Below are 23907 nucleotides of genomic sequence, written 5' to 3' on the forward strand. Positions count from 1 at the left end.
GAGGGATCGGGATGAAACTTGGTGGGAAAAATAAGCAAAAGTCCTAGATACATTATAGACATAACTAGAACATATCCACTCTCTTGGGGGTAGTTGGGGCGCGGGTTAATTCTGAAAAATTAGAAAAAAATGAGGTATTTTTAACTTACGAATGGGTGATCGGATCTCAATGAAATTTGATATTTAGAAGGATACCGTGTCTCAGAGCTCTTATTTTAAATCCCGAACAGATCTGGTGACATTGGGGGGGGAGTTGAGAGGGGGAAACCTCAAACTTGGAAAACACTTAGAGTGGAGGGATCAGGATAAAACTTGGTGGGAAAAATAAGCACAAGTCCTAGATACATGATTGACATAACTAGAACGGATCTGCTCTCTTTGGGGTAGTTGGAGGGGTTAATTCTGAAAAATTAGAAAAAATGAGGTATTTTTAACTTACGAACGGGTATTCGGATCTCAATGAAATTTGATATTTAGAAGGATATCGTGTCTCAGAGCTGTTATTTAAATCCCGACCGGATCTGGTGACATCGGAGGGAGGGAGTTGGGAGGGGGAAACCTAAAACTTGGAAAACACTTAGAGTGGAGGGATCGGGATGAAACTTGGTGGGGAAAATAAGCACAAGTTCTAGATACATAAATGACATAACCGCAACGGATCTTCTCTCTTTGGGGTTGTTGGGGGGGGGGGGCGTTAATTCTGAAAAATTAGAAAAATGAGGTATTTTTAACTTACGAACGGGTTATCGGATCTCAATGAAATTTGATATTTTGAAGGATATGGTGTCTCAGAGCTCTTATCTTAAATACCAACCGGATCTGGTGACATGGGGGTTGGGGTTGGGAGGGGGAAACCTAAAACTTGGAAAACACTTAGAGTGGAGGGATCGGGATGAAACTTGGTGGGAAAAATAATCACAAGTCCTAGATACATGATTGACATAATCGGAACGGATCCGCTCTCTTTGGGGTAGTTGGGGGGGGGGGGTTAATTCTGAAAAATAAAAAAAGAGGTATTTTTAACTTACGAAGGAGTGATCGGGTCTTCATGAAACTTCATATTTAGAACGACCTCATGACTCAGATATCTTATTTTAAATCTCAACCGGATCCAGCGTAATTGTGGGGGGGGAGTTGAGGGGAACCGGAAATCTTGGAAAATACTTAAAGCGCTGAGATCAGGATGAAACTGGATGGGAAGAATAACAACCTGTCTAAGACACGTGACTGACATAATCGGACCGGATCTGCTCTCTTTGGTGGAGTTGGGGGGGGGGTAATTTTGAGAATTGACGTATTTGTAACTTACGTAAGGGTGACCATATCTTAATGAAATTTGATATTTAGAAGGGTCTTGCGGTTTAAAGCTCGAATTTTAAATTCAGACCAGATCCTGTGACATTGGGGGGAGTTGGAGGGGAAAACCGGAATTCTTGGAAAACGTGAAAATTGGAGTATTTTTATTTTACGAATAGGTGGTCGGATCTTAATGAAATTTGATATTTAGAAGGAATTCATGTCTCAGAGCTCTTATTTCAAATCCCGACCAGATCTTTTGATATTGGGGGTTTGGAGGGGGGAATTTTGGAAAACACTTGGAGTGGAGGAATCGGGCTGAAGCTTGGTGGATAGAATAAGCAAATGTGTTTGATACGTGATTGACGGAACCGTACTGGATTCGCTCTCTTTGAGGGAGTTGGGGGAAGGGGTTCCGTGATTTGGCGAGTTTGGTGCTTCTGGACGTGCTAGGACGATGAAAATTGGTAGGCGTGTCAGGGAGCTGCACAAATTGAGTTGATAAAGTCGTTTTCCTAGATTCGACCATCTGGGGGGCTAAAAGGAGAGGAAAGATTAGAAAAAATTAGGTATTTATAACTTACGAGTGGGTGATCGGATATTAATGAATTTTGATATTTAGGAGGACATCGTGACTCAGAGCTTTATTTTAAATACTGACTGGCATTAAGCCTCTTATTTTCCTTTGAAATCAATCTATTGATTCATAGAATTTTGTTAGAGCTCATACCATATGATCTCTTGGCTCTTAGCTCTTCTTGCCTCGTCACAAGTGCCATATGAGCTCTTAGCTCTTGTTCAGATATGCCGGTTAATTCTGGCTCACCCTGTATGAAAAATTCACCCTCCTCCCGAAGAGAAACTCCTCCGTGGAATTTTCCTCCTACGTAAAATACACCCCCCTGTAAATTCTCTCCTCGCTGAAAATCCCCCTCCCCGTAAAATATCTTCTGGACGATTCAGCCTTAAAAATTCTCTTTAGCATACTTTCATTTGAAAAAAAACTTTATTTTAATCGTTTTCTTGATCACTCCGAAATATTCGCTTTACTGTACATTTTTTTCCCGGAAATCCAAACCCACTGAAAAAAGTACCCAGATAATTCCCCCAGAACTTTTCCACGTGCAAAGTTGAGTTGGCAAAGATAATGTAAGACAAGTAAAAATTATTTCGTATAGGAATGCTGTCGAATCCCCCCAATGTAAAATTTCCCCTCAAAAATTCACCCCACGAAAAACTCCCTATGGAAAGCCACCCTAAGCCCCCCCCCCCGAAAAATGTCTGTATTTTTCCCAATAACATTTACTATATGTAAATGATAAGCAAATTTTATAACTTCCTGACCTCTCCCCAGGAACTTGGGGAAGAGGGGTCATATTACCCCTAAGTGGGAGGGAGCTAGTTGCCCTCCAGTATTTTTGGTCACTTAAAAAAGGAAGCATGAAATTAGGTGATATAGAGTTTGTTTACTTTGGCAGGAAGGATGGGGTACATAGACTGGGAGTAGGACTCATGACGAATAAACAAGCTGCTTAGACTGGGAAGGTATTAATAGTAGAATACTAATTGCTCATTTTATGACTAAAAAGTTCGGGCTGTCAGTTATAGTAGTACTTGCCCCTGTTGAACCGACTGCCGGATATACTAGTGACTCAGATGAATTTTACTTACAGTTACAAGAGCAAATAAACATGGTCACAGGTAGAAATATGGCATTTTTACTAGGCGATTTTAACGCCCCTTCGGTAGAAACAGGGATAGATGGTATCCTAGCTGAGGTAAATTTGGTGTAGGAAAAGAAAACAGTAATGGTTACAAATTTTTGCCATTTTATCGGCATAACCAATACCGTGTTTGGTCATAAAATGGCCCATAAGTTGACATGGTATACACGTGATGGTAAGACAGCAAACCTTGTTGATTGTATAATAGTAAGCCGAAGACTCGCAGGAACAATAAAAGATACTAGTGTATGTAGGAGTGCTGTTATGGATGTTAAAAGTAAAGATCACACTCTAGTAGTGTCTAGGGTTTATTTAAAGCTGAAATTCCGGAAAAATAACTATCTCCCGGGAAGTTATGATGTTAGTAGACTCCAGGATGAAAGATTGTCAGAAATGTGTCCAGGAACAGTTGCATACTAAACTTGAGAGTTTGAAATTTGACAATTTGGAAGATGGTTGGAATAATTTTAGAAAAACAATTTGCGAAAGTTGCTGATGGTGTCTTAGCGAAGAAAGTTAAGACTGCAGCTAGGAATATTGGTGAAAAAGCTTAGAGAAGAGAAGGGGGTTTGTACAAGAATTATCTGAGTGATAGATCATATGAAAACCAAAGGAATGTAAAGGGAGTGGAAAAAACATTAAAATATGAACTAAGGAGGTGTGAAGTGGAGGCCATGGATAAATTGCCGAGGAGCCGGAAGATGCAGCTAAAATTAAAAAAAAAAAGTATTTGATGCCTTGGATGTGAAGGAAGATTTGTTTGGTGATAAACAATTAACGACAGTACTAAAAGGATTAAATAACAATAAGGCTCCAGGTGCTGATAGTGTGGTAAATGAGCTTCTCAAATATGGTGGCTCTGAGGATAGAAATAAGCTACTGACGATTATGGACTCAATTTTTGAAAAAAAGGAAGTACCGAGCGACTTTAGGAAAACCTTAATTAAATCACTGCATAAGAAAGGTGATACGAGTGAGTTTTTTAGTTATCGAGGCATTACTCTGGACTGTGTAGGTAGCAAATTATTTGGTAATATGATACTTCTTAGACAGAGAGATGTTGTAGACAAAGTTTTAAGAGAAGAACAGTGTGGTTTTAGAAAAGGTAAAGGATGTGTCGATTAAATGTTTCCTCTTAAGTTGATAATTGACAAGCGCCTTAGTAGTCAAACACCTTTGGTCCTCAGTTTTATAGATTATGAGCAAGTCTTTGATTCTGTTGGTAGAAGAGCTTTAGCAAAGGTCTTATCCTTGTATGGTATACGAGACTAATACATTTAAGTGATTAGTGCAATGTACGAGAATAACACTGCAGCGGTTAGTGTAGGAAATGAGGGTAGCAGCTGGTTCTATGTTAAGTCAAGTGTTAAGCAGGGTTGTGTTCTATCCCCCTTTATATGGATCATTTTGATGGATTTTGTCTTAAGGAGCTCAGGAAAGGCAATGGAAGACCACAGAATCAAATGGGAAGGAAAAACTCTTGGATTTAGATTATGCTGATGATTTAAGCATCCTATATGAAAATTTGAGCAAAATGATTGAGCTTTTATGGGTTTTGCGAGTTCATGGTGCTAGAATAGGTTTGGAAATTAATGTCGAGGAGACGTCATAAAGGCTAGGAAAAAGTGAAGATGAAAAGGTGACGTTGGGTAACGACGAAATGGATCAGGTAGGCAGCTTCACTTACCTTGGTAGTATTATTAGTAAAGACAGTGGGAGCTGTGAAGATTTTAAAAGTAGACTAGCCAGGGCTCAGGGTTTTTTTTTTTCACAGTTAAAAAAAGGGTTTAGAAGAATAGGAAGATAAGTCTCCAAACTAAAATTAGAATATTGGAAGGTACAGTGATGACAAATGTGGCTCTGAAGCATCGGCGCTCCGAAACGTGGATGAAGATTTACTACATGACATTAGTACTACATGACATTTCTCTGGGAAACATAGTTTCCCAGAGAAATGGCCTTAGAATTTTTTTGGGTACCCGGCTTACTCACCTTATTTGAAACAGTAGACTGTACGAAAAATCTGGTTCAATCCTGCTTTCTAGGGCTATAATGAAAGAAATGTTGAGATGCCTAGGGCGCGTTCTGCGAACGAAACATGACAGATTGCCGAAGATTCGGCTAGCCGTCTAGGGCTAAACGGGAAGCAGATCGTCCTCGTCTGGGGTGGGATGATGTCATAAAGAAATATTCAAAGAAAATAGGAACTTCCTGGGAGGGTGTAAAGAGGGGGGCTTTGAATAGATTGGAACGTTTGTAACTGTGTTGGCCTCAGGCGGTGAGTTGTTAGTATTAGTGTCAGTAGGCTACCTCTGGGAACTAAATCCCTTTGAATTAAAGGTTTGCATACAAGGAAGGAAAGGATACACGAAAAACTTTCATTTTGCCTGAAATGTGTTTTATTTTTTTCTGAAGTGAAAATTTTGAACCTTTTGATTCCCCCCCTCATTGGGCGTCCATGTGAATACCATGTTGGGTAAATTGATATTACGATCGTCTATTATTAAACGCCACTAATTTTTCTATTTTGTTCTATTCCTCCACCTGATTGGATTTCAATCTTCATGTATTTTGTAGGGTGGCCGAAGGATGGGTTTAAAGAGCCCAGTAGCGAAACCTCGACCCCCTGGTGCACCTGTAACACTTCAAGGGTGGTTATTAAAGCAAGGATCAGACGGACTCATGCTGTGGAAGAGAAGGTGGTTTGTTCTATCCGAATATTGCCTCTATTATTACAAAGGTATGCTATTTCACTTCAATCTATTGAATACTAACCACACAAAAACAAAGTGTTAAGCGTTATGTTCCCTAAAAGAAGAGTTGTATCCAAGATTATGTTCTAGGATGGCTGTAATTGACGCGGGGGGAGGCAACTATGAAATTTATCTTGTCTTTAAACCATAGTTGCATGTGTTTTAACATAGGATTTAGTAATTTTTTTTTGGGGGGGGAGAGGCTCCTAAGCTTTTTCCTAGCTAAGCTGGATTTCATTCCCAATTTTTTACTGGCATTTCTCCAAATTTCCATAAAAGAAAATTAATTATCCTAAATTCCCTTGAAAGTCAACAATTTGCGTTTCGAGCTAATGTCTGTTAACTCAGGAACATCATTTGGGGATGTCAGAAAACTTGATTTTGTTTTGGGGGAATTTGAGGGACCTCCCCCAAAAAAATTTAAGGGAGAAAGTGATAGCACTGACACAAGTATGTTTTGAAAAAAACACAAGTTTTTGAAGATCTTGCGAAAAATTGGCCGCCGAGAAGGCGAATTTGAGCAATTGGTCCAAGATAGAGGGGCCGGGCTCTATTTCTAAGATTGGTAAAACATGTGTACTTTCCTTTTAATTTTAGCTACTTTTAAAAAAGTTGCTCTCCTTGCAAACATTAGATGCTTCTTTTGCCTACATCCCATCTTCAATAATAATTATCATATTTAATTAAGATTAAAGTTATGTTTTTTAATGATAAAATCTTGAATAAGTAAAACTCCATTTTAAGCTTTTGTTTGGACCGCATAATTTTTAGAAATTATTTGATTTTGAGAATATATACCAAATCCGGTGGCTGACTGTACAAAATTGTCCTGTGAAAGACAACACAACTATTTCTCAAGATTTTTTCATAGTCATGCAAAAATAACCGGGTTTAGTCACACTTCAAAAGCTATATATTGCATCAGCGCACATTCATCGTGTTTAATTAAGGTTAAAGGAAAATTTTCGGCCAAAATTTGGATTAATAAAAAGCCTTTGTAAGATTCTGTTGATGTTTTCAACAGAAAAAAGCCTTTGTAATATATATATAATATATATAATATAATCTATATATATAAAAATAAGTTGTCTGTCTGTCTGTGGATCTGTGGATCAGGTGACGTCATGTTTCGGCTGACGTCATGAAATTAGTTGCCGTCATTTTTGCTTTGAAGGTGACGTCATTCAAGTTATATAAGACATATGTTCGCGTAGAAATCTATTAATGTTTAAGTTTACAATGACTGATGAAGATGCTCAAAGAGTCTATGCCAAAAAACTTGCTGCTGATAGAGAAAGTCAGAAAAGAAAGCGTGCCGAGGAACTACCAGAGCAACGCGAAAGCAGACTTGCTGCTAAAAGAGAAAGTGAAAAAAGAAGGCGTGCCGAGGAATCAAAAGACCAGCAGGGAAACAGGCTTGAGGCTGATAGAGAAAGAAAGAACAGAAAGCATGCCGAGGAACTACCAGAACAACGCAGAAGCAGACTTGCTGCTAAAAGAGAAAGTGAAAAAAGAAGGCGTGCCGAGGAATCAAAAGACCAGCAGGGAAACAGGCTTGAGGCTGATAGAGAAAGAAAGAACAGAAAGCATGCCGAGGAACTACCAGAGCAACGCAGAAGCAGACTTGCTGCTAAAAGAGAATGTGAAAAAAGAAGGCGTGCCGAGGAATTACAAGAACAGCAAGAAATCAGGCTTGCTGCTGATAGAGAAAGTAAGAAAAGAAAGCGTGCCGAGGAATCACAAGAACAGCAAGAAATCAGGCTTGCTGCTGATAGAGAAAGTAAGAAAAGAAAGCGTGCCGAGGAATTACAAGAACAGCAAGAAATCAGGCTTGCTGCTGATAGAGAAAGTAAGAAAAGAAAGCGTGCCGAGGAATCAGAGCAATCTGAAAGTTATCGCCTGGCATTCAGGTACAACCCAGTCGATGATTATAGCTTGAGTAGATGTGTTCAAATCGGGACAATGTCTAAAATTTGTCCCTATTGCAAGGCCTTGAAATTCAACGGATCTGCTTTTTCAATTTAAAAGATTGCAATTCCCAATTCGATTAGCATTTGCAACCACCATCAACAAAGCTCAAGGGCAATCACTAGAAAAATGCGGTATAGATCTTAATACAGATTGCTTTACCAATGTACAATTGTATGTTGCATCTTTGAGGGTCGGTAACCCTGACAATCTATTTATACGCACAGACAATGGGACAGCGAAGACTGTTGTATATTCACAAGTTTTACGTAGTTAATTTGTATTGTATCTATCTATCTATCTATCTATCTATATAAAAACGAGTTGTGTGTATGCATGTTTGTTTGTTTGTAAAAAGAGCGTTTGCATATGACGTCATTATTAGTACATACGGCTTTGTATATGGACAGACAATGGGAAAGCCAAGAATGTTGTATATTCGCAATTTTTACGTAGTTTGAAACACATATATAAATCTATCTATATTCACAGGTGGGACACAGGGACACAACTACAATGGCGCGTAACTAATATGGCGCGTAACGACTTACGCGCGCGGGGGGGCTTGGGGGGGCGCGAAGCGCCCCACCAACTAGGTGTTGGGGTGGCGCGAAGCGCCACCCCAACAGCTAGTATATTATAAATATATATAGTTATAATATATAGCTATATAAAATATTATATTTTGTCAGGTTTTGGTATATTTCATTATGATTAACTTAACTTCAATTCTTGAATGTAGTCGGGATAAATCATAAGTACTCAAAAATGCATTAAACAAATTTGTGATGCATTTTTAAACGTTTTTTTGTCTCCCCTCCGAAAAAATTACCCCCTGAACTGATCCTGAATACGGCCCTGTATCTGCGACCCTCAAGACTAGCCCACCTCTGACCTCTGATTATTGTGTATGCCATCACCCTAATTCTGGTAACATTTGAATTCCATTCAGTTCATCAGTTTGATTAGGCTTGCTGCCCGGAGTCAACGAAAACGGGCCACTCGTTTGGTGCCTTAAAAAATAAAACAACAAAATAGTAAAAACATCTATATTCATTTTTTAATGCCCCCCCCTTGTGGTTTATGCCCTTGAAATTCTGTTTGAAAAATCATTAAAATATCTCATTAAACTCAGCTCAGCCCTCATTTCGTCTGAAATTTTGACGAAACTTCTGACGAACTTGTTTAGAAAATTCAAACAGAACGTGAAATTTTAAGAGGTTTAAGCAACATAGTTTATCAGATGTGAATTTCTTTCTTTTTATCTTTTTTGTGTATTTTTTTTTATCTTTTGTTATTTCTAGTATGTACTGACTGTTTATCTTTTTTTCCTCTTTTTTCTGTTGAAAAGACTTTCGGATGTGAATCCGTTAGTAACGTTATATATATTTACGGATTCTCATCTCAATGTTCACTTTCTGAATTAAAGATTCTTTATTATATGCTTATTTCATTTTATTATAAGTGGAAAGGCTTCTATTCTCCGCCACTTGCGCCGCGTTCAGTATATGCGCCGCGTTATAATCAATTGAATTGGTTTTCATACCTAACGCCCAATAAAAAACATTCTCTGTGAAAGAAAATGGTTTTCAGTGGCTGTCAGAGACGAAAATCAAGTGCAATCGATCGCAATAAGCTGTGTACGTCGGTTTGATGTAGGTTTTGGAGCGACATTTTCTATTAGGCATGGCATACTTCTCCGTGGCAGAAGTTCTGCCACCCATGGTACAACATGCGCCGTTCTACGAGGCATGGTGCGTGGCACGCAACTTTCATAAAATTTGTTAGCCAAAAGCTCACAGAAGCGACAATTAGAAACGACCATGGAGTTATGTATAACAATAATATAAAGTGGGTATTTTCTTGCGCCTGCCATCATATCTGACCTGGTAAGTGTAAATTGTGAAGGACTTCGCTTGTTTGTGTGCTATATATCAAACAGTTCGTGGAAACGAACTTAAAACGAACAGAAATTACTCCGTATATGAAATGGGTTGTCCCCTCCGCAATCCCTCGCTCTTTACGCTAAAGTTTGACTCTTTGCCACAATTCTACTTTTTAAAACAATTAAAAGCTTTAGCGTAAAGAACGAGGGATTGCGGAGGGGACAACCCATTTTATATACGGAGTAATTTCTGTTCGTTTTAAGTTTTAATGTCGCTCCTTACTTTCAGTTAAAAAAATTTATTTTTTTTTATTTAATTTCTAAATGAAAGGACAAATTGACTGGAACTTGGCACGTACGACCTTCTTCAGAGGGTGAAATCAAGCGAGAGTTTGAGGAGGAAGGTAGTATATCACTGCGGTGGTTATCACATCTGCTATCCCTGCAGATGTTATCCATGCTATCCCTGCAGATGCTGTCCGGTTCGATCATTGCTACAATTACTGATTTTTTATTTTACTTAAATTTTGCTTTGCGACTAGGAATACTAGGGAGACTTTATGTATGGGGGGTATTATTTTGTAGATTGAAGTCAGGAAGTAGCACAAATAAGAAAAATCAGCGTTGCAGCGTCTGATGCTACCTAGTAAAGAACGAACTCTAGCCTATAGTAACCAAAAATTTTGAATAAAAACTGTCAAGTAAGGAGGAATCACAATTTAAAGTTGATGGTAGCTTTTATTTCTTTCGATCTTAATGGTTTAAGTTCATTGTAAAAAAAAATATGAGAATTTTGAAAAATAGCCTGAAATTCCATGAAAGTAGTGTCAAATCGAAATGAAAATCGCACCATTGGAATCACTGTAGCCGAAAACCTTATTGAAGAGGATTGAAGTTACACATTTCAAGCAACAAGGAAAATTATCTTTTGAATGAGAAAGAGTCATGATAAAACTAATTAGTCTAGGGAAAGTGTAAAAAAAGGGGATCAACTTCAAACAAATCGCTATAGCTATACAAATGATTCTTTCACTACCCGACCAAAAAATGTGTACTGATTCCGAACCCGAATAGCTTGCCGCTGTAGCTCTTTCACAGATTTGAGTTGTTTGAGGTTGAGGCAAAAAATGTTGATTGAGTAAACACCAGTAAATGTGACAATATTTTTGCGCTCTTTTTTTTACTGATGAACATGAAACTAAATGTTTTAAAGTCAAAAGAACTGTTTGGGGCTTAACGCTTTGAGAGAAAGTGTGGTTGGGGTAGAGGTTCTAGGAAAGTTGTGATAAAAGGGGTCAACCTTAAGCAAATTGCTATACGAATGATTCTTTCCCTACCCGACCAAAAAATATATACTGATCCAGAATCCTAACAGCTTGCCGCTCTAGCTCTCTCACAAACTTGATTTGTTTGAGGTTGAATTTGAGGTTGAGGGAAAAAATTTAGATTGAGTCAATACCAGCAAATGTGATTAGATATGTCAGATGTGATTATATATGTCAGATAAATATCATATGATATTTTAGTTATCCAAACTAAACCAGCTTAGTGTTCGTTTTCTGCACTCAATCTTTTTTGATTTTGCACGGACAAGATAACTTGCTTCTTAGTTCATCTACCTTTTAAGTTCACAAATAAAGTTTGTGCCTATTATGTTACAAGTTGTGTGAGAAAATCATAGAAGCAAACCCCTTAATCATTCAGTTCGCCCAACCATAAAGGACTCAAGAAATGATTGACAAGACGAAATACAAAGAACAATAGAGTATATTCTCATACACACCCATAGTTGTGCACGCATTTGAATTGTAACCCCAACGATTGAGTGCAGAAACCCCTGGGCCGTTTGGTCACGACCCGTAAGGATTACTTTCTACACAATTGTGTGAAAAATTGCTGATGCGCTTCTGAGATTCTTTATTATTTTCTTCCGGCACTTGAACTTTTGAATAGCTTTTCGGCATATGAGCGTATAGAAAATGTGCAATTTTATTCAGTAAAACCATTACAGTTTTTAATTTATTAAAATTGACCTTTTTTAGGTTGTAATTTGAAGGTATATAAGTTAGATCGAACAGGAAATGTAAAATAATTTATCACGATGTTTGTTCTAACCATAGGTTGAGCTTGTTTTTTAATAAAGTTTACATGGTATCGTTTGACTTATAGCCTAGGCTGTATTCAGGATCTTTTCAGGGAGGGGGGTCTATTTTTGCGGGGGGTGATGAAAACTTTGAACAAACGCATCAAAAAAATTTATATGCATTTTTTATGTTCTTATGGGTTGGACAAAATTTGAGAGAGGGGGGGGGTCAAACCTCCTAACCCTGGATACGGCCTTGCTTGCACTTTATTAAAATTTAACTTTTCTTGAAAAAGTTCATTTCTATGACAAAGATTTTCAACAAAAAAGAAAAAAATCGCCAAAATTTTCCCCCTGCAAGGCTCTATGACCGGTTGTGCTGAGAGAGGTAGAGAGTAGAACAACAACAACAAAAATATGGAAAACAGTGAAAAAGAATGACATTCTGTTGTCCATCGCTATTTACCCGCCTTTGACCAAGCCAGTAGATGTCATGCACAATAAACATTACCAACGTACTTTTCCTACGTTGCCCAGACACATCCACCCCTGGGGACATAAAAAAAACTAGTTATCGAGAAAAAGAGCTAAAACTCACTATTAAGTAAAACAAAAATACAACTTTTAGAAGGTACCCAACTTTTTAGAAGACTATAGGTAGAGTGTTCCTGGTAGCATGAAAGACGTTCAGAGTAGCAGTCTAGCATGTGAGTACTGCATAGTCAGCGTGGATTAGATGGCAATAAGAATTTTCTCCTCTTGGATTGATTCTATTGTCCCCGGACACACGTTCAGGAATACATGGGGATGTTGGGTATAGAACAGGTGATTCTCGCGGAAAATTAGAAATCATAAGGGAATTTGTAAAAAAAAAAAATTGTTGCCTGGCCAACTATCGGATTTGCTGAAAAAGATAATAAAACATTTGAACAGCAAAATGTGCCCTGAAAGAGGTAGGGGTTTGTGACAAACTGATTGTCTTAAGACCGTTTGAAAGGTACATGTGGTCTTGTATCTTATGCCTGGGCTACACATGGTCATACTTGATGATAAAAATCAAAATTCCGCACCACTTCGCCTCCAACTCTGCATTCCGTTCATGATTTCTCGGGTTGAACTTTGAAGCCTAAAATTTTTGACTGACCAATAAGAGTTTGTAGTTAAGGTATAATTTTTTGAAATTAGAAAAAAAAAATAAAAAACTGAAACAGTTATTATGCTATTTGTATGGTGAATTTGGCAAATATTCAAAGACATAGGCTACAGTTAGTAGCCAATAGTTGGGAACAAATTAATGTTCATATACATACAGGGAAAGTTGAGTGGGGGGGGGGTTATAGCTAGTTTTCAATTAGCAGTATCTTTTCAAAAACATTTCACCTAATATTCTGAAATCGTTTGAGCAACTAATGGGAATAACCACCAGAAGAAATGAAGTTAGCAATAAGCCTAGCGAAAAGAATTACTCCCCTTAAAGTGCGGGAGAAATATGACTGAAAGCCAAGAGTTTTCAAACAGTTCGTGGTGACGAACTGTAGTAAGGAGCGACTCGGGTCAATAGTAACTGAAACTCTAAAAAATGGAATTTTGATACCAATAGTCACATCAAAAGAATCGCACTTTTATGCTAATATATATATATATATATATATATATATATATATATATATATATATATATATATATATATATATATCATGAAAAGAGAAATCACCAATGCTACAGGACAAACACAAAAAAAAAAAAAAAAAAAAAAAAAAAAAAAAAAAAAAAAAAAAAAAAAAAAAAAAAAAGAAGACTGTTTTCCTAAATTAGTGATTAATATAGACCAGCACTTGAATGAGGCCTTAACCCTACTCATCCATACAATCACACAGGTCAAACAGCATAGCCACACACAATCAACCATAAAGAATAATCCATGGACAGGCAGTCATGTCGTCAATAAGTATAAGTCGTCATTTACCAAACAATAGAAAAAATAATATAGACAAATAATTCAGAGGCAACACCCAACTTAAGGGCTCATCAGGAGAATACACTGGCCTATATAGGGTTTCGCCACTCTAAATTCTCTACCCAGCACAGTGTTGTGGCTACCACAGAATATCCATGGCATCCCCACGTCAGGTATCACCCCCAAAATACATGTCTATGAAAAAAAAAACAGCAAATGTAAAACAACCAAGTAAAACCAAAACAAGCTTATCCTGTTAATATATCCCTCCCTTTAGCAACAATAGGTAAACTAAATATTATAAATTTTACCAAATCACAAATATTAACTCATTGCAAAAAACCTGGATGAACTAAACAATTATAGAATTCAGATTCAGATTCAGATTCATTTATTCAAAAATTCATATTCATCAAAATCTTCAACTTGCCCAAATGGAGAGACAAGCTCGACTACTGGGCAAGACATATAAACAAAATTTAACAATCCTCATTGATACAGAACAAACAAAAAATGAACCACTATTTCATCAATAAATAAAAAAAGAGTATCTTTAATGAGAGTATTTAAGGTGGAGTAAGTGGAGTGAGGCCAAAATAAAATTAAGAATTACAAATTTTTACCAACCGTTCTTGCAAGCAGATTCCATTATATGACTTTTTAATCGTCTCTTGAAAGATCCTTTTGGTAACTCAACAAATTTATTTAATGAATATTTGTTGGCTATTGATGGGATCATATACCGGAGGTTGAAACGGGATCTTTCATTTTTCACCAGAGGAAGTTTGTATGGGTGAACACATCTAGTTGTCAGTGAATTTTGATGTTTGGACAGTAAATTCTGGTCAAAAAAGAAGTTATGTACATGTTGAATCTTAAAAAACCAACTAGATAATAGGAGATGAGATTTCTGTGTGAGAGTCATTATGTCTAGAAACAGGTAAGAGGTACGTGTTTCAGAGTGGATATCTGTACTCCTCGGGTGTTGTAAAAACTTATCTAGAATTCGAATAGCTTTGTTTTGCAGGGTTTGTAGTGGTTTAATATGTGATTTAAAAGTCAGCAAAAATATAGCTGAGCAATATTGGATTTGTGCATCAATTAGGCAAAAATATAGGATTCTTAGAACCTTATATGAGAATAAAAATTTTAGTCGGTGGAGCAAACCTATATATCTTGATAATTTTAATCTCAACAACGAAATATGTGTTTTAAAATTCATGGTAGGGTCAAAAACGATACCTAAATATTTTGCTGTGTATAATCTTTTGATTTCATGAATAGTATCAATGGTAATTTCATTCAGAGAAATATTTTTCAACTTTTGATTTGATCTTCCATAAATAATAAATTCTGTTTTAACAAAATTAGGGACAAGTTTGTTAATTTGGAACCAATTTGTGACGGATTTTGCAACTTCAATCAGTTTTTCTTTCAGTGCATCTAATGTTGGTGCTTTTAAACTTGCTGTAGTATCATCCGCAAACATAATTGTTAATGCATTTTCAGTAGTAGAATTTGGGAGATCATTTATATATATTAAAAATAATAGAGGTCCTAAAATTGAACCTTGCGGTACACCGATATTATTTATTCGATGTCTCAGACGAATATTCACCATCAATATCTACCACAAACCTTCGATTGTGCAAATATGATTTGATTAATTTAAAGGTACTCCTCTTATTCCCGTATTTTCAAGTTTTTCAAATAGAATTTCGTGATTTAAAGTGTCGAAAGCTTTCTTAATATCAAAAAACAATGTAGCTGCTAAACAATCATCATCTAAAGCATCATTAATGAAAATATGTGTTGCGGCGACAGCATCTTCTGTCGATCTTTCTTTTAAAAAACCAAACTGGAACTTCGAAAAAAAATTTATCTTTTCCAGAAATGATGTAAGTCTATATTTCATTATTTTTTCAAAAACTTTAGCCAGTGGGGAAAGGAGTGCAATAGGACGGTAATTATTGGGATCTCGAGCCTCCCCTTTTTTAAATATAGGGATTATTTTAGCCTTTTTCAGAAGATCAGGGAAAACACCATTTTTTATGCTTTTATTTATAATATCTGAAAGAGGTTCATATATTACTCCTGATATTTTCTTTAAGAGATTTGTCGATATATCATCTACTGAAGCCGAATTTCCTCTCTTTAAATCACTAATAGCTTTTTGGTAATAGCTCTTGATATCAATTTTTGGCTTAAGATTTTACATCTATTTTTAAAATCAATATAATTACTACAAATCCTTGCATAACGAAGTAACTGTGAGAAAAACGCTGAATATGTGATATTTGAGTGTATATTACTTTCAGGGAATTCATCTTTACCATGTGGCTAATTTTTTAGAAAATCCGCTCAATTAGAAACACAATTCAAAATAAATGGCGCTGTGACAACATTTCTCGAACCTCCGAAATTAGTTAAAAATTTCTTTAAGTATTTCTAGATAATTCTTTTGATATTTATTTAAAAGTTCGTTATAATGAAAACTAAATTTTTTAAATTGCAAAGTTAATTTATTTGCAGAAAAACCTCTTGATATCAATTTTTGGCTTAAGATTTTACATCTATTTTTAAAATCAATATAATTACTACAAATCCTTGCATAACGAAGTAACTGTGAGAAAAACGCTGAATATGTGATATTTGAGTGTATATTACTTTCAGGGAATGGGAAACTAATCACTTCAAAATCAAAATCATCCGTTTTATTATACATCTTAAAACTTAATTTATTATTATATATATATATATATATATATATAAAGTTGAAGAAACTTGAAGTTTCTTCAAGTTTAGTCTTAACCATCAAAAGTTACTAGGAGGGGTCCGCTCCTCAACGCTTCGTTCTTTACGCTAAAGTTTTTTATTGTTTAAAATTTAGAGTTGTGAGAACGAGTCAAACTTTAGAGTAAAGAGCTGGGTATTGGGGAGTGGACGATCCCTTTCATATACGGAATAATTTCTGTTCGTTTTTAAGTTTTATTGTCGCTCCTTATTTGCAATTAAAACAACTTGTTTTATTTATTTAATAGTTGAAAAGAGAAGCTATGTAAACATTATTTTATCTCTTTGATTTTAATGATTTTGATTTTAAATTCTAATGATTTTAAATTTTAAATCATTAATGATTTAAATTTTAATGATTAAAATTTTATGTAAAATTTAATTTAATTAATAACTAATTAAATTTTTAAATAAAAATAATTAAAAAAAATAATTAAAATAAAAAATAATTAAATAAATTTTTAAAATAAAATTTAATTTAATAACTTAAATTTTGATGATTTTGATTCTCTTTGATTTTGATTTTAATTCGAAGTGTGCTGGATAGTTTTGTTTTATGAACTATCTTTTTTATTCCAAAGTGTTAGAAATTTGCTGCATGTCGTTTTCTTTTTTTCTATTTTAGTTCATTTTGCTATTTTGTGTATCCTCCCCCTCTATCATCCCCTCCCTAATTCATTTATTGCTTCCTGTTTCTATAATGAATAACAAGCAGATGACTCTTTAGTATGCTGAATTATATTTTTTGTCCCCCTGTCATTTCCTTTTCAAAGCTGATTTCTCGTTTTGACAACCAGAAGAGGATATTCTCCTGCGATAAAAACAGAAGTGATTTAGTTTTAAAATTACTAGGAGTGGTTAAATAAACGGAATTGGATTTTTCAGGGGACTGACAGAACGAAAACGGTGAGCTTTTCTTTGCCTCCTTTTAGATTTCACCCTCTAGAATGAAGATTAATTTTGGTGTGGAGGGGGCAGCTCCCTCAATGCTTACTGTTATTTGGCTCCTGAATTTACAACGAGCAGACCTACATTTACATGAATTTACATGAGTCCCATGGCAGTGCCCATGCAACCCAAAGCTAAATAACATATCTGATTATAATGATGAATGCCTTGCTGAGTTGTAATCAAGGTACCAATAGGTACATGCCAGAAGGGTCGTATCCATGATTTTTCTTAGGGGATGGGGTAGAAAATTTCAAAATGCATCGAGAATATTTTTTTTAGGCATTTTTATTATGTTTTTATCAGTTAGAAAAACATTTCCGGGTGGGGGTCAAACCGCCTAATCCCTCCCCTGAATACGACCTTGCATTCCAGGGTTCCCAACGAGTGTAGCGGCCTCGTAATTTTTATTAAGGTCTTGCACTTTTTGTCTCTGATAGAGGTAATTAGTGTTACCATATTACTTTTTAAGTTTTCCCAACCCATTGGCGTAGCTAAAAAAAAACTTGTGGGGGAGGTGGCTGCGTTTGATGATTTCTTGGCATTGTTTCATTAAATAAGTTGCACCTCTCCTAGTATTACGTAAGCCATATCATAATGATCAAGTTTCCAGATTTTTGGAAGATATTAAAAATCACAAAAAATTCATATAATTTTTAAAGATTAAAGAAGAGAATTTTTTTCCTGTTTTCTAAATTTTCTTTTTTGAGCTTTCCGGGATTTTGCGTGGTATAAACCAGCGTGAATGTCAAATATCGTTTTTGTTTCGTTTGAAAGAAAAGGTTGTGGGTTACCTTATCCAGATGGCTGTGGCTGATATAAAGCATGCACTGTTTTTCAAGAAATTAAGTGCTGGAGTTTTTCTCTGGCAGTTATAAAGTGGCTATTGTTCGATTCTCATTGTGAAAGCCTGGAAAGGTAGCATTTATATAATATGATAAATAGCTTTGATTGGATTTAATGATAATTGATTACCACGAACAATGTTCCTACTATATGAAGCAGGGATTTTTGGAGGGGAGACCTAGAGGACCGGGCCCGAAAGTCCTAGATTCTCTTTGATTTCCTGGCACTTTATTCAGATCATGAAATAAGTTTTGTAAAGTATCTGTTATATGACTATCTCTCTATTTTTGACTTGTAATTTCGTCTCTACCACTAACTGTATATGAAAAAGGCTGTCCCCTCCTCAACGCCTCGCTCTTTACGCTAAAGTTTTTTATTGTTCTAAAAACTGGAGTTGTGACAAACAGTCAAACTTCAGCGTAAAGCGCGGGGCGTTGAGGAGGGGACATCCCCTTTCTTATACGGAATAATTTCTGTTTGTTTTAAGTTTCAATGTCTTCCTTACTTTCGGTTGAAAAACTGTTTTTTTTATTTAATTTCTGAACGTTTTTGAATTAATGCAGGTTTTGAAATATGGCTCACCGTAGGCCTACATAAACAAAAAAAATTGCATATTAATTGTACTTCTTTTTAACTAATAACAACCTTATAATAACCTAAGTTTGGTTTCACAATTCATAGGCCTTGTTAGTATATGAAGAGTGTTGTCTCCTAAATACCTCGTTCTTCATGCTAAGTTGTTACTTAGTACTTAATGTTCGTATACTAATGTTACAGAATGTAATTATACTTAAGGTTATTAATGCTACGTGTAAACAATATGGGAAAGTTCCACAACTCATAGGCCTTCAAAAATCTATCATCTTAAAAAAAAATCTATTCATCTTAAATGATTACTCCGACCTTTGAAGGAGTATTTCGACTCATATAGTTAATTTTACGTATATACTTATGCGAACATTTACAAAAGTTTTATGGAGTTTAGCCTTTATTATAATGCTTTAGGATGAACAGAAGAGGTGATATGTCATATAATGCAGAGCTTTAATTAGATGAAATTAGGCAGTAAAGTGGCCACCGTTGCTAACCAAAATCCAAAACTTGAATTAATAATTTTTGCACTTCTCATACATTTACTTTCTATTATACAAATCCCCTAAAAAACAACAATGTTGTAAAAACCTCCCCACTTCACAAAAAAAGCAAACCCAAAAAACCAAAACAGACAGCCAAAAAAGTAATGATATCAATTTTTTCACCTAAGTGCGATAGCCACTCGAAAACAAATTTTTGACAGTAAAAGGAAGTAAATACTTTGCTTTTCAGCCCCTTTGTGACTAAAGAAGTTAGGATTTTAAATTTCCCCTCCTTGTCATTACAAAATGAAGATTTTCGCCTCCGCTAAACCGAGATACAGTTGCATGAAAATATATAGATGAAAATGAAAAAGTTTGTGATACCTTGGATGTGAAGGAAGATTTTTTTAGTAAGGAAGAATTAGCGACAGTACTAAAAGGATTAAAAAATAATAAGGCCCCAGGTGCTGATAGTATGATTAATGAGTTTTTTAAATATGGTGGCTCTGAGGTTAGGAATAAGCTACTGAAGATTATGAACATGATTTTTGAAAAAGGGGAAGTACCCAATGATTTTAGGAAAACCTTAATTAAACCACTTTATAAGAAAGGTGACAAGAGTGAGTGTCGTAATTATCGAGGCATTAGTCTGGTCTCTGTAGGTAGCAAATTACTGAGTAATATGATACTTTTTAGACTGAGACATGCTGTAGACAAAGTTTTAAGGGAAGAACAATGCGGCTTTAGAAAAGGTAGAGGATGTGTCGACCATGTTTTCACTCTTAGGTTAATAATTGAGAAGTCCCTTCGTTGTCAAACACCTTTGGTCCCCAGTTTTATCGATTAGGAACAAGCTTTCTATTCTGTTGATAGAAGAGCGTTGACAAAGGTCTTATCGTTATATGGTATACCAGAAAAATACATTAAAGTGATTTGCGCTATGTACGAGAATAATACTGCTGCGGTTAAGTTACGAAATGAGGTTAGTAACTGGTTTTGTATTAAATCAGGAGTTAAGCAGGGTTGTGTTCTATCCTCCTTTGTATGGATCATTTTGATGGACTTCGTCTTACGGAGCACAGGAAAGGCAATTGGAGAACATGGAATCAAATGGGGAGGAAGAACGCCCCTGGACTTAGATTATGCTGATGATTTAAGCATATTAGATGAAAGTGTGAGCAAAATGAATGAATTTTTAGAGGTTTTACAAGTTTAGGGTGCTAAAATAGGCTTGAAAATTAATGTTAAGAAGACTAAGTCACTAAGGCTAGGAATAAGTGAAGATGAACAGGTGACATTAGGTAACGAAAAGATTGATCAGGTTAGGAGCTTCAGTTACCTTGGTAGTATTATTAGTAAAGATGGTGGGAGCAGTGAAGATGTTAAAAGTAGAATAGCTAAGGCTCAGGGTGTTTTTTCACAGTTAAAAAAAGTTTGGAAGAATACAAAGATAAGCCTACAAACCAAGATTAGAATATTGGAAGCTACAGTGATGACAGTGGTCAAATATGGCTCTGAAGCATGGGCACTCCGAAACGCAGATGAAAATTTACTAGATGTTTTCCAGAGAAATTGCCTACGGATTGTTCTGGGTACCCGGCTGACTGGCCGTATTTCAAACAGTAGGTTGTACGAAAAGTGTGGTTCAATCCCGCTTTCTGGGGCTATAATGAAAGAAAGGTTGAGATGGCTAGGCCACGTTCTACGGATGAAGGATGACAGATTACCGAAGGTTGTCCTTTTTAGCCAACCGTCTGGGGCTACACGGAAAGCAGGTCGTCCTTGTCTGGGTTGGGAGGATGTCATAAATAAAGATTTAAAGGAAATGGGAACTTCCTGGGAGGGTGTAAAGAGGGAGGCTTTAAATAGATTAGGTTGGAGGAGGAGCGTGCGTGGCTGTGTTGGCCTCAGGCGGCTTGGTGCTGCAGTGAGTTAGTAGTAGTATTAGTAGTAGTAGTTGGCTTTTTTGGTAATACGGACAAATTCCTTTGATAAAACTGAATTTAATTAAATACTTTCTGGCGGTATGCGTCATTAGTAAAATCTAACAGAGACCGCAACAAAGTAACTGGAACCTTGTTTCATCTCGATCACATCTCATCCCAACCACAAATCCACCAATATATCAGGGGGGGTGCCTCTTTGCCCCCTGGATCCACCACTGAGAAGAGCAGTTAAGAAATGAAAATAATTGATAAAAAATTAACTAAGTAATAAATAATTAATAAGTAAAAAATAATTAAATAAGAATAATTAAAATAAATTAAAATAATTAATAATAAGTAAATAATTAAAAATAAATTGAAAATAAATTTTTATTTATGAAACAAAAAATAATGGATGGAAAATAAAATGAAATAACCGAAAAAACCAGGGTAGTTGTAAGTCAGTGGAACAATGTGAAGTGAAAATAACCAAGGAATATATTTCGACAAGGAATACAACAAAATTATCAATTTACATCGTTGTCAATCATAATTAATTATTCTAACGAACACAAAATAATTAATATGCTCACCGACTGATCAAACAAATACAATCGACCTCCCAATCATCTTCCCCTACAATCCTTTTCAACCATCATAATGCCATCATTCATTAGCATTATTTATTCATTAGCATTGAGATATAGCGCCACCTAAGTATAATATATAAAACAATCTTTATTACGCTTTAAGTTTTCTTAATAAAACTTGCCCTTTATTGAAACATAAAGATGATCCTTTATTGAAGAGTTCTCTTTATTGCCAAATTAGGTGAACATTTTCACGGTACAAGTATTTTATGAAGATAAAAAAAGTCGCAGATTGTTACTAATTTGCGGTCCATTGCTAATCCTTCATAATTCTGTAACTAATTGTGATGTTCCATAGCTAAGATTTTACTTTAGAGCAGAACCAATGAAAAACAGATACCCTCTTTTGCTAGTCATTGGCTGTATTAGGGTACGAATGATTTTAGTATTTATAACAGATATGGGACACAGCTGTTTATTTCTGCTTGAACACTTGGGATTGGTCGTTGGGGGATTGTCCCCAACCTTGGGAAAAGGTTCAGAAAACTAATTATCGTAAATTTTGATATTCCGGTCTGAAACACAAGGATAACATTTTCTGTGGATCTTCGTAACAGGCACTTACGCAGGGGGGGGGGACACAAACCCTACTATTTTTCAGTTTTAGAGGCTCCTAAAAGTTGGGAAGTTTCCCAATCAGGAAATTTTAAAGTTCCATAAAGGATTAATAGCGAATTATTATGACTAGGCGCTATAGTGTAAATGGGTGAAATAGTTAAATATGAAGGAAATACAGTGATTTAGGTAATACTTTTGACTAAGTAATAGGAGGGTTTTAAATCCTCTTTGATTTGGTGTCAAAGAAGGTTTTAACCCATCTTTGATTTGATAATATAATGTAATATAACATAATATAATATAATATATAACATAATATAATATACGTGTTTTCTATAAGGTGTGGCTTGCGAGGTGTTGCAATCAGGCCAAATGGGTTATTTATTAGTTAACATGCTAGGTTTTGGTAGAGGACAATAGAGCTTTTTTGTGTTTTCTTTATTTTAGGGTATAAACTAAAAGAAAAGTTGTACTTTATTACAATTATTAATTAATTGCAATAGTTAGTTAATTATTAGTTTGCATGCTAGGTTTTAGCAGAGGACAACAGAGCTTGTATATGTTATTTTTGTCCTTTACTTTGTAGTCTAAATTAAAGTAAATTTCCAATTTACTGCAACTATTTATTAGTTGCATTAGTTAGTTAATAACATATAATGTATATTATATTATGTTATTATATATTTAGTATATAACATATAATAATATACAATATAATATAATATATAACATAAATTAATATAATATAATGCAGATTGAACTTCACTCGTAAGTAAAGGTATTTTTAAATAAATATGGTGTTAAAGCCGTGATTAGCTTTCAGTATTTAAGAACATACAAAAAGGGCCTTTTTTAGAGTTTATTCAAGTGCATTTTATATTTGGGCCTATCTGAAAACCAATTTGACTAAGTCTGTTTTTACCCTTTGTGGGGACTGTCATATCAAAGCGCCCTATTGCCCAACTCCACAGTAAAAATTCCGCTAATAGCGAAATATCCCTTGCTTTATATTGCTGTGCAACTTATTTTTACTGTCAGGCCTTAACAAAGGAGAAGAATTCATGCTCTGTTAGACATTTTGTTGCTTGTGCCTGAACAGTGGGGGGCGTTGTATTAAACTACCCTATTGCACAAATACATGTTAATGCTAAAATTCCGGCAAGAACATTCTCCACAGTTAAAACCGCACATAATTACGAAATCTTCTTTTCGTTTTATTGCTGTGCAACATTTTGTTGCTGTTACAACTTAAATCTATATATGAAAGTTTCGCAGCTTTGAAATAATTGCTATTGGCTGTTTGCTAAAATGCTGGTAACAACATTTTCCATAGTCAAAATCACGCTAATAGCAAACTATTCTTTTCGTTTTGCTGCTGTGCAACAGTTTGTTGCTGACAGGTCTTAAAAGGGTGGTCATTGCATCAAAGGGCCCTATTGCCCAAA

General features: G+C 35.5%; 1 protein-coding gene across 5 annotated transcripts in view; it reads left to right on the plus strand.

The window, feature by feature from the left end:
• The window catches only part of LOC136038487 (uncharacterized), a 138929-nt gene that overhangs the window by 33533 nt on the left and 81489 nt on the right, over positions 1-23907 (plus strand). For all 5 annotated transcript variants that reach the window (XM_065721565.1, XM_065721566.1, XM_065721568.1 and 2 more), the window contains one exon: positions 5598-5760. In XM_065721565.1, the coding sequence (XP_065577637.1) occupies positions 5598-5760 (163 nt within the window). The remainder of the gene's footprint in view (positions 1-5597; positions 5761-23907) is intronic.

This window comes from Artemia franciscana, chromosome 18, assembly GCF_032884065.1.
Source record: "Artemia franciscana chromosome 18, ASM3288406v1, whole genome shotgun sequence".
NCBI lineage: Eukaryota > Metazoa > Arthropoda > Branchiopoda > Anostraca > Artemiidae > Artemia > Artemia franciscana.